At 44.8% G+C, this 12,445-nt stretch overlaps 1 gene segment (V, D, J or C); it reads right to left on the bottom strand.

The window, feature by feature from the left end:
* Positions 1-436: 436 nt before the first annotated feature.
* On the bottom strand, positions 437-8,361 carry LOC130131913 (Ig heavy chain V region MC101-like). The segment is given in 3 exon segments: positions 437-796; positions 8,006-8,205; positions 8,316-8,361. Coding segments are annotated over 3 exon segments (606 nt in total).
* Positions 8,362-12,445: the final 4,084 nt, after the last annotated feature.

Here is a 12,445-nt window from a genome sequence, read left to right as displayed (position 1 = left end):
TGGAGGTGGCAGAGTTGAAGATGCTGAGATTTTCACTGGGAGTAACGAAGAAGGACAGGATTAGGAACGATTATATTAGAGGGACCGCTCAGGTTGGACGGTTTGGAGACAAAGCAAGAGAGGCAAGATTGAGATGGCTTGGACATGTGTTGAGGAGAGATGCTGGGTATATTGGGAGAAGGATGCTGAATATGGAGCTGCCAGGGAAGAGGAGAAGAGAAAGGCTAAAGAGGAGGTTTATGGATGTGGTGAGGGAAGACATGCAGGTGGCTGGTGTGACAGAGGAAGATGCAGAAGACAGGAAGAAATGGAAACGGATGATCCGCTGTGGCGACCCCTAACGGGAGCAGCCGAAAGTAGTAGAGTAATATGGAAAAAAAACCCATCTTTGACTTGTGTTGACTTTAGTTTTTGTACAGCTCCACAGCCTCCTGTGTCACTGTGTGTCTCTGGCACAGTAATAAACAGCAGAGTCTTCAGTCTTCAGACTGCTCATCTGGAGATACACCTGCTGTCTGCTGTTGTCTCTGGAGATGGTGAACCGACCCTGGACTGACTGGGAGTAGGACTTAATGCTTCCACTTGGCCCAGTGATGTATGAAATCCATTCCAGTCCTTTTCCTGGTGCTTGTCTGATCCAGCCAAAAGCACTATCGGTTGAGATGTCAGAATATGTGCAGGTCAGTTTGTGGGACTCTCCAGGCCTTTTAGCCGCTGGCCCAGACTCAGTTATGGTCCAACCAGAAACACCTGTGGAGACAAAGCAGCAGCACTGAGTAAAAGCAGTGATCAGCATCTTGTTTCAGACAGAACATGAAGAAGTGCAGATGTTTACCAGTAAGACCCCATATCAAGAGCAGAGACACACAAGTGCATGTCATTGTGAAACCAGTTTTCTGATGTGTGTGTCCTTCAGTCAGGCAGCAGGTTCCTCTCCCTCCTCTCAAGTCATCCACTGTAAATAAGGAGGGAGAGCGTCCATGTTTTGCATGACTCCTCCTCATCTGCTGAACAAGACAATATTAAACAAACACACCGTGTCTCAGCAAGGCCTTACAGCAATATTTGAATAACAAAACTGGATTTTCTTTGGTTTGTATAATATGTAAGGCAGATCTGGTGGATTAATAAGGTTTTGTAGCGTGAGCAAAATGTGTGCTGTGACTGTCGAGTCAGAAGACACAACCCGCTTTACACTTCACAGCTCCAGAACACATCTTTCTTCTGGCAGATGGCAAGATGGGGACTGACAGCTGCAACCTCGGTTTTTATTTTTGCTTTTTTGGTAAACGTTGTTTTCTCATTTACCCAATAACATAAGCAAGGGCTCCCTCCACCGTCTGCAGGTGGTACAACACGCCGCTGCTCGGCTCGTGACCGGGACAAGGAGGCATGACCATACCCCTCCCGTGCTCACCTCCCCACACTGGCTCCCTGTTATATCTTGAGTCGGGTTTAGAATGTTACTGCTCAGCTTTAAGGCCCAGAGAGGCTGAGCCATGTGAGGCCCGATACCTGGAGCACACCCTCCGGTCCACTCTTGAAATATGGACGCCACCGCCCCAGCCTGCTTGGTTTTACCACGTCACTGCTCACTTTTAAGGCCTTAAACGGTCTTGCTCCTACATACATGTGTGATTTAGTGGCCCGGTGTACGCCCTGTCGACCACTAAGATCCGCAGATGGACCCTGCTGGTTACTCCCAGGTCTCGCTTTGTCACAAAGGATGATGGGGCTTTGGCTGTTCGAGCCTCCACACTATGGACCTGTCTTCCTGTTGAACTAAGACCGCCCAAGTCTCTAGCTTCTATTAAACCTGGTCTTAAGACTTTTCTTTTCATGAAAGCTTTTACAAAGGTTTGCTATTTGTTTTTATATGTACCGTTTTTATTTTTAATCTCACTTATTTGGTCTTATTCTTATTTTTGCCTTGTTTGGTTTTATTTCTTTGTAAAGTGTTTTAAATAAAGTTGTTATTAATACACATGGTGTTTGGTTATTGCTGTTGTGTTGTTGTTGTTGTGTTGTTGTTGTTGTTGTCATACGTCCCCAGACTGTGTGTTTGTCCTCTGGTTGTCGATTCGTTGCTATATTGTGCATTAATGCTTTTCCTCCTCCCTGAAACCCACCCTCGGCGTCCCTGCAGCTTGTGTGTTAAAGTGTGTAACACACCGGCCCTGATGACAGACCCTCCAGAGACCACCAGTTTGAAGTCAGTAAACTGACAATCAGTACTGGTCTGTGAGGCGACTGCACATCTGATATTTGACAAATTTTGTTTTACAGATTCTGGTGTTCAAACGCCAATGTCAAGATGCTCGGGGAGGATTTTCTCCCAGCAGAGTGACAGGTCCTCTGCTCATGAATGCAGTCGTGCAGGGTCTCGGAGGGGAAAAGACTAGATTTCCACTGCCCGCAGCAAGTAAGTGCTAAAGTGTTGGAGCCAGTATCAAAAAGCACCCAAAATGAGTTGAACAGGACACGTAGGACTCGCAGGTTAGCGTTTGTACAACTGTTTACAGGTTAACAACAGCATCATTTTCCTGTTGGCTCCTTGCCAGCAGTTTAAACCGTCATGGTGACTTTACATACATACTTCCTGCCTCCGTTTCTTGTCTTTTGCATTTCCAGAAGTCAGTCACTCCATTCACTCCATAGAAAGCAACCTGCTAAGACGTACTTCTCACTTCAGAGGCGTAGTCCATCATTGCGAAAGGGCAGATTGAAGAAAAGGATGAATATACCAAAAGTTAATGTCACTGACATTTTTCGTGTGAAAGACTTGAGTGTGCTTCTAAAAGTGCTCCTCACCTGAGGAGACAAGTTTCAGAATCCTAACATTTGGTGGACTGTATTCACCTAACTCCTTGTTTTTGCTATTATGGATTATGCCTCTGAAGCAACTACTTGGAAGTTCTTTATTAGGGATAACACCTCGAGATGTACCATCTTGTTACCATCTTGTGTCATGCTGGGGGGCCGGGGGGGGACCCCCACCCCACCCCACCCCACCCCAATCCCAAGCTCAGCACCGCCTCTGCTTCAGCCATTTGGCAGAGCCAGGGTACATGTTGGTCTGGCGGCCAGCACGCTCTCCGTATGCATCAGATTATTTGTCTCATGTTGGAGAAGGAGTAGGAGGAAGTATACACTTATTTTTCCTACCCCTTCTCCCCTACTCTTAAGTTAATTCATCTGCTATACATTTCAAACCCAACTCCCACTGTACTGTATAGTCCACATTCAATACAAGTTGTGCTGCACAATACAAACTCACCTACTGTGAACAACAAGAGAAAAAAGACCACATCAAAACACCCGAGAGAGAAAACACATGCTAATGTCATGTACCAAGAATAACCACATCTCAATGCTACGCACAACCCACATGTCCACTCAGTGTCATAGAAGGAACATAAAAAAGTAATACATGTTTAGAGATCAGTAAAACTTAGACAGGTAACACATCTCTTCATCGTGCCTATATCTCTTGATAATCACAACTTTGTGCTTCTTCTTGAACTGTGTAGTGTTTGTACGTTGTTTGAATTCCATGCTCACACTGCTCCACAATTTTACCCCACAGATAGAAATGTCCATGCTCTTCAAAGCTGTACAAACAATAATGTCTTGAAGTTTAATTTCCCTCTCAAATTATATTCCCCTTCTCTATCTGGGAATATTTGTTGTATATTGCTCGGTAGTAGATTGTTTCTTGCTTTGAACATTATTTGTGTTGTGTGAAATTCTACTAAATCCCTGAACTTCAAGGCACTTGACTTTAAAAATAGCTTGTTGGTGTGTTCATGATATCCTACATTATTAACTATCCTTATGGCTCTTTTTTGTAGTGTACATAATGGTTGTGGGCAGCTCGGTCGCCTCACAGCAAGAAGGTTCTGGGTTTGAGCCCCGGGGTAGTCCAACCTTAGGGGTCGTCCCGGGTCGTCCTCTGTGAAGTTTGCATGTTCTCCCTGTGTCTGTGTGAGTTTCCTCTTGGGGCTCTGGTTTCCTCCCACAGTCCAAAGACATGTAGGTCAAGTGAATCGGCTGTAATGAATTGGCCCCTGGTATGAATGTGTGTGTGTGTGTGTGTGTGTGTGTGTGTGTGTGTTGGCGTGTTGGCCCTGTGTGATGGCCTGGCGGCCTGTCCAGGGTGTCTCCCTGCCTGCCACCCAATGACTGCTGGGTTAGGCTCCAGCACCCCTATGACCCTGAGAGCAGGTCGGTGTTTATTTTATAATTTCCAAACAACATAACCTTTGTTTTGTCCAGATTTAAGGATAATTTGTTTTTGTAAACCACAGTTTTAATTTTTCCTTTTCTGTTGTGGTCACCTCCAAAACCTGCTGTAAATTCTCACCAGCACAAAATATATTCCTGTCATCGGCAAATAAAACAAATTTCAATATTTTGATATGTTGCATATATCATTTAAGTGGAGAATGAACAGTTTTGGACCTAAAACCAACCCCTGGGGTACACCACAAGTAATATCCACGCATGACAATTCATGTTAACCTATCAAACTGCTGCCTGTTACTTAAATAGCTTCTTAGCCAATTCTGTACCACCCCTCTGATACCATACCTTTCCAATTTGTCTATTAATCTATTATGATCATTTGTGTCAAAAGTTTTTTTTTCTTTTTTTTTTTAGCTCTATAAATATTCCCTCAGCAAACTTTTTTTAGTTTATGCAGTTACTTATTCCTTCAATTAATTCGGTGAGTGCCAGAGATGTCGATCTGTTTGTTCCAAACCTGTACTGTCTACCGGTCAACATATTGTGCTTCTCAATGAATTGAGGTTGAATGTGAGGTTTCCAGCAGATGTTGTGGTCTAGTATCACACCTAGGAGTTTATTTTCATATACTCTTTCTAGTTGGACATTGTCTATCACTGCTTTTACTGTGGTGTTTATTTTATAATTTCCAAATAACATAAATACATAATGTAGAGCAAAATATAAAGTTTCTTATAGTCCTAATATGGCACCCATTTAGTTGGACATTAATAAAACCCAGCCACTGAGGATGCACAAGCCAGTGCATCCTTAGTGCCGGTCCCAAGCCTGGACAAATGGGGAGGGTTGCGTCAGGAAGGGCATCCGGCGTAAAATCTTTGCCAAATCAAATATGCGGACCATAAATAAGACTTACATACCGGATCGGTCGAGGCCCGGGTTACCAACGACCGCCACCGGTACTGTTAACCAGCAGGGTGTCGGTGGAAACTATGCTACTGTTGGGCGAAGGAGAAGGAGAGGGGGAAAGCATGTCCAGAGGCAGCTAAAGAGGAGGAAGGGTAGGCATGTGGAGGTGAGAGTTGGAACTTTGAATGTTGGCACTATGACTGGTAAAGGGAGAGAGCTGGCTGACATGATGGAAAGAAGAAAGGTAGGCATACTGTGTGTGCAAGAGACCAGGTGGAAGGGGAGTAAGGCCAGGAGTATCGGAGGTGGGTTCAAACTCTTCTACCATGGTGTGAATGGGAGGAGTAATGGGGTAGGGGTAATTCTGAAGGAAGAGTATGTCAAGAGCGTGCTGGAGGTGAAGAGAGTGTCAGACAGAATGATGAGTATGAAGCTGGAAATCGAAGGTGTATTGCTGAGTGTTATCAGCGCATATGCCCTGCAAGTTGGGTGTGAGATGGATGAAAAAGAAGAATTCTGGAGTGAGTTGGACGACATGGTGGAGAGGGTACCCAAGGAGGAGAGAGTGGTGATTGGAGCGGACTTCAATGGACATGTTGGTGAAGGGAACAGAGGTGATGAGGAGGTGATGGGAAGGTATGGAGTCAAGAAGAGAAATGTGGAAGGACAGATGGTGGTCGATTTTGCGAAAAGGATGGAAATGGCTGTGGTGAATACATATTTCAAGAAGAGGGAGGAACACAGGGTGACGTACAAGAGTGGAGGAAAGTGCACACAGGTGGACTATATCTTATGTAGAAGGCGCCATCTAAAAGGGATTGGAGACTGCATGGTGGTGACAGGGGAGAACGTAGCTAGGCAGCATCGGATGGTGGTCTGTAGGATGACTTTGGAGACCAAGAAGAGGAAGCGAGTGAAGACACAGCCGAAGATCAAATGGTGGAAGTTGAAGAAGGAAGACTGTTGTGTGGAGTTCAGGCAGGAGTTAAGACAGGCACTGGGTGGTAGTGAAGAGTTGCCAGATGGCTGGACAACCACTGCAGAAATAGTGAGGGAGACAGCTAGGAAGGTACTTGGTGTGTCATCAGGACAGAGGAAGGAAGACAAGGAGACTTGGTGGTGGAATGAGGAAGTACAGCAAATTATACAGAGGAAAAGGTTGGCAAAGAAGAAGTGGGATAGTAAGAGAGATGAAGAAAGTAGACAGCAGTACAAGGAGATGCAGCGTAAAGCAAAGAGAGAGGTGGCAAAGGCAAAGGAAAAGGCGTATGGTGAGTTGTATGACAGATTAGACACTAAGGAAGGAGAAAAGGACTTGTACCGATTGGCTAGACAGAGGGACCAAGCTGCAAAGGATGTGCAGCAAGTTAGGGCGATCAAGGATAGAGATGGAAATGTGCTGACAAGCGAGGAGAGTGTGCTAAGAAGGTGGAAGGAATACTTTGAGGGGCTGATGAATGAAGAAAATGAGAGAGAGAGAAGGTTGGATGATGTAGGGATAGTGAATCAGGAAGTTCAGCGGATTAGCAAGGAGGAAGTGAGGGCAGCTATGAAGAGTGGAAAGGCAGTTGGTCCTGATGACATACCTGTGGAGGCATGGAGATGTTTAGGAGAGATGGCAGTGGAGTTTTTAACTAGATTGTTTAACACAATCCTGGAAAGTGAGAGGATGCCTGAGGAGTGGAGAAGAAGCATACTGGTACCGATTTTCAAGAATAAGGGTGATGTGCAGAACTGTAACAACTACAGAGATATAAAGTTGATCAGCCACAGCATGAAGATTTGGGAAAGAGTAATAGAAGCTAGGTTAAGAGGAGAGGTGATGATCAGCGAGCAGCAGTATGGTTTCATGCCACGAAAGAGCACCACAGATGCGATGTTTGCTCTGAGAATGTTGATTGAGAAATATAGAGAAGGCCAGAAAGAGTTGCATTGTGTCTTTGTAGATTTAGAGAAAGCTTATGACAGAGTGCCGAGAGAGGAGGTGTGGTATTGTATGAGGAAGTCAGGAGTTGCAGAGAAGTATGTAGGAGTGGTGCAGGATACGTATGAGGGAAGTGTGACAATGGTGAGGTGTGCGGTTGGAATGACAGATGGGTTCAAGGTGGAGGTGGGATTACATCAAGGATCGGCTCTGAGCCCTTTCTTGTTTGCAATGGTGATGGACAGGTTGACGGACAAGATCAGGCAGGAGTCTCCATGGACGATGATGTTCGCGGATGACATTGTGATCTGTAGCGAGAGTAGGGTGCAGGTTGAGGAGAGACTGGAGAGGTGGAGGTATGCACTGGAGAGAAGAGGAATGAAAGTCAGTAGGAGCAAGACGGAATACCTATGCGTGAATGAGAGAGAGGACAGTGGAATGGTCAGGATGCAAGGAGTGGAGGTGACAAAGGCATTTGAGTTTAAATACTTGGGGTCAACTGTCCAAAGTAACGGGGAGTGCAGTAGAGAGGTGAAAAAGAGAGTGCAGGCAGGTTGGAGTGGGTGGAGAAGTGTGTCAGGAGTGATTTGCGACAGAAGGGTATCAGCAAGAGTTAAAGGGAAAGTTTACAAGATGGTTGTGAGACCAGCTATGTTATATGGTTTAGAGACAGTGGCACTGACGAAAAGACAGGAGGCGGAGCTGGAGGTGGCAGAGTTGAAGATGCTAAGATTTTCACTGGGAGTAACGAATATGGTATGCTGAATATGGAGCTGCCAGGGAAGAGGAGAAGAGGAAGGCCAAAGAGGAGGTTTATGGATGTGGTGAGGGAAGACATGCAGGTGGCTGGTGTGACAGAGGAAGATGCAGAAGACAGGGAGAAATGGAAACGGATGATCCGCTGTGGCGACCCCTAACGGGAGCAGCCGAAAGTAGTAGTAGTAGTTTGTAGGATGTGTCCCCAGTATATATCATTCCAATCCACTCCAGTCCTTTTCCTGCAGGCTGTCTGATCCAGGCTGTCCAGTAGTCACTAACAGAATAAGAGACCTGACAGGTGATGGTCAGTGGTTGTCCTGGCTGGACAGTCAGAGACGCTGGTTGATTCAACTCCTGACTGTTCACACCTGTAGAAGAGAGAGAAAAAAGTTGAAAACTCAACTTTGTGCCTCAGTGCAGAAAGGATAAACAGAAGAAGCTTTGTGGTCCTGAATGTTTCTCCCTCAAAGAGACTCACAGGATCCAGCTGCCAGCAGCAGCAGCAGCAGAGCTACAGACAACATGATTTGTGTTGAAGTTGAACTGCTGGGAGCTGCTCTTCTTCTGGTCCAACTAAGAGCCTGGTATGAACTTCTTATAGTGGACTAACAAGGAAGTATACTTTGCATTGAAATTCACCCCGTGACAATAATGTATTCAAAGAATATGGAGTACTTATTTACAAATATCAACAGATTGCAATTGCCGTATTTTATGATTAATCAATAAACACGTTTAAGAGAGGGTCATAATCATTCAAATGGTTTTGTCCTGGTTTTGGAGTATATCCAGTATTGTGAACTATGGAGTCTAGTTTCACAAGCAAAGTGTCCAAATTGTCTGTATTTAACAGCAAACCTTACATTTCTTTCTGAAGGTAGATGTGGACAGTATGCTAGTTGGTTAATTAAGATGAATATGGAAGTGCTCCTTTTGGTTTCATCAAATCTTTGATTTCAGTGAAAATTTCAGTGTTGTGATCATTTCATTTCGACCTTGAGAAAGTCAGTGGGAAGGTTTACTTTGTAGGCGGAGGACATTTGGGCTGTTTTGGTGCATTTGTCTCAGACAATAACAAGTCTGATTCATTCAGATAACTTAAACGTGGAAGTCCTGACCAGCATGGTAAAAGAACAGGTTTTAAAGTGTTTTTGTTTATCTTCTACTGGATTATATATTGCAGTAAATCCTATACACTAATCAGTCACTCAGATGTACTCAGCAACTTGTACACAAAAGATAAGATCAGATTTGTGTCACAAGTTGGCTGCTTCTTTGCTTATTGTTGTTCTTGGTTTTCATACAATATTGCTTACAGTTATAAAAAGAAACAAAATAAAATATTAGAGCATTAGAAATTAGAATTGTACTACACTAACTTTGCCATGGCCCAAAATTAGACAATCTAAAATGTTAATGTAAGCATACTTTAAGCATAATTTAAGTTAATGACATTCATGATTAAATCCAAATTACGACTTACACGAGCTTCAACTGGCTCTTTCACTCACCCTCTCTTTATGAATTAAACCACCAATGTGTGTGTGTGTGTGTGTGTGTGTGTGTGTGTGTGTGTGTGTGTGTGTGTGTGTGTGTGTGTGTGTGTGTGTGTGTGTGTGTGTGTGTGTGTGTGTGTGTGTGTGTGTTGGGGGATTGGTGCCCCCTATAGGTCTCAAAGGTATTTTTGTTCAGCCCTTCCACTCACTAGTACCACCACAGTATTGGTATTGAGTGGAAGGGCTGAACAAAAATACAGGGCAGTACAGTGGGACAACACTTGAGTTAAAAGTATGTCCACCTCCAGCAATGACTGTCATGCAACACAGTCTGCAGAGTATAGTTTTCTGTTTGGTGTTGGGTTTTTTAAGTCCAAACCATGTCCACACAACAGAAGTTGCACCCCTTTTAGTAACAGATTCATCTCCCCCATCTTGGGTTGGTTTGGATGCCTCCTCTTGCTCTGTATTTGTAATTTCACTCTCCTCCATGTTTCCTTGTCACATCTTCTTCTTTGTCTTCGTTCATTTTGACCGCCCATGGTGGTTTTAGGTAGGAGTGAAATCCCGGTCGTTCTAGTGTTAAACAGGTAAAGTCAAACACTACAGGCAAGTATCCATGAGAAAGGTCCACCAATCAGCAAACACAATCCTAAACCATCAAACCCAAATGTATTGAAAATAAACCAACACATCGTGCAAAACATTAGTAGCCATTGGGCTCTCCTTTATCATGACAGTTACTTAACTGAACACACAAACGCATTAGAAGTTAATCACACACATAAACATAGTAGTATGTGTCTCCTACTGAGCTAAACGCCACCAAAACTCAGGTGATGCATGCTGCACCTCCGCTGGCCACATGCCACCCCACGCCGGCCACTGAGAAAACGGAGCCCAGCCAGCTGCACAGCAGTATGCCAACCAGCAATCTAACAATCAAAATAATGCCTCCAAAACACTCAACATTCTGTTAATACAACTTAAACTACAGCTACACAGAGACCAGAGACCTTTCATTTGTCTGCGCAGTCCGCCATCTACAGGAGTTACTGTGTAATAGCACCTAAACTCAATGCGCAGGTCTAATCAGTTGATAGTGAAGCTGAATCTGGTAAGTAAATAAACATAAATTAAGAAAGGAAAGTAAAAATTAAATAGAAGGGTGTCTGTTGTTATAAACCAACATTTTACAGTCCTCTACAATAACACAACTCTTCATCATCTCTATATCTCTTGATAATCAGACCTTTGTACTTCTTCCTGAACTGTGTAATGTTTGTACTTTGTTTGAGCTCCATGGTCAGACTGTTCCACAATTTTACCCGACAGATTGAAATCCCCATGCTCTTCAAAGTTGTACGAACACATAATTTCTTTAAGTTTAATTTCCCTCTCAAATTATATTCCGGAGGGTGTGCTCCAATTATCGGGGCATCACATTGCCCAGCCACCCTTTGAAAGTGTACTCTAGGGTGCTGGAAAGGAGGCTCGAACCGATTGTTGAACCTCGGATCCAGGAGGAACAATGCGGATTCCGTCCTGGCCCTGGAACAAGGAACCGTCTCTTTACCCTTGCGTAAGTGCTCAGGGAGACATGGGAGTTTGACCAGCCAGTCTACATGTGTTTTGTGGACTTGGAGAAGGCTTACGACCATGTACCCCATGCAAATCTGTTAGGGGTACTGTGGGAGTATGGGGTACCGGGGCAGTTACAACAAGCCATCCGGTCCTTGTGTAACCAAAGTGAGAGCTGTGTCCGCATTCTCGGCACAAAGTCAAACATGTTTTCGGTGGGTGTTGGACCCCGACAAGGTTGTCCCTTGTCTCCGATTCTGTTTGTGATATTCATGGACAGGATCTCAAGGTGCAGCCAAGGTGAAGAGTGTGTCCGTTTTGGGAACCTCAGAACTGCATCTCTGCTCTTCGCAGATGATGTGGTTTTGTTGGCTTCATCACAACGCGACCTCCAGCGCGCAGTGGGGCGGTTTGTGAAATGGCCGGGATGAGAGTCAGAACCTCCAAGTCTGAGGCCATGGTTCTCTACCGGAAAATGGTGGGTTTCTCCCTCTGGTTGGGATGAGTTGTTACCTCAAGTGAAGGAGTTCAAGTATCTCGGGGTCTTGTTCACGAGTGAGAGTAGGATGGAGAGGGAGATTGACAGACGGATTGGTGCAGCATCAGTAGTAATGTGGAAATTGTACCGGACCGTTGTGGTGAAGAGGAAGATGAGCCGGAAGGCAAAACTCAATTTACCAGTCAATCTTCATTCCAACCCTTACCTATGGTCATGAGCTTTGGGTAGTGATTGAAAGGGTGAGATCACTTATTCAAGTGGCTGAAATTAGTTTCCTCCGTAGGGTGTCTGGGCTCAGCCTTAGAGATAGGGTGAGGAGCTCGGACATCCGGAAGGAGCTCGGAGTAGAACCGCTGCTCCTTCGCGTTGAAAGGAGCCAGTTGAGGTGGTTCGGGCATCTGATTAGGATGCGTCCTGGGTGCCTTCCTTTGGAGGTTTTCCTGGAACGCTAACTGGGAAGAGATCCCGGTGTAGACCCAGAACTCGCTGGAGGGACGACATGTCCGATCTGGCCTGGGAACGTCTTGGTATCTCCTAGGAGGAGCTGGAGGGCGTTGCTGGGGAAAGGGACGTCTGGAGTGCCCTACTTACCTTGCTGCCATCGCGACCCGACCCCGAACCCGGAGCAGCGGCTGATGATGAGATGAAATTAAATTATATTCCCCTTCTCTATCTGAGAATATTTGTTGTATATTGCTCGGTAGTAGATTGTTTCTTGCTTTGAACATTATTTGTGTTGTGTTAAATTCTACTAAATCCCTGAACTTCAAGGCACTTGACTTTAAAAATAGCTTGTTGGTGTGATATCCTACATTATTAACTATCCTTATGGCTCTTTTTTGTAGTGTACATAATGGTTGTAGGTTGGTGTTGTAGGTGTTACCCCATACCTCCACACAGTAGATCAGGTATGGTAAAATAAATGAACAATACAGAGTGTACAATGACTTATGATCCAGAATGTGTCTTGCTTTTCTCATGACTGCAATGCTCCTTGCCAGCTTTGCTCACACATATGTTATGTGAGGTTTC

This window comes from Lampris incognitus (assembly GCF_029633865.1).
Source record: "Lampris incognitus isolate fLamInc1 chromosome 5 unlocalized genomic scaffold, fLamInc1.hap2 SUPER_5_unloc_1, whole genome shotgun sequence".
Taxonomy (NCBI): Eukaryota; Metazoa; Chordata; class Actinopteri; order Lampriformes; family Lampridae; genus Lampris; species Lampris incognitus.
This window is presented reverse-complemented; position numbering and strand designations above follow the sequence as displayed.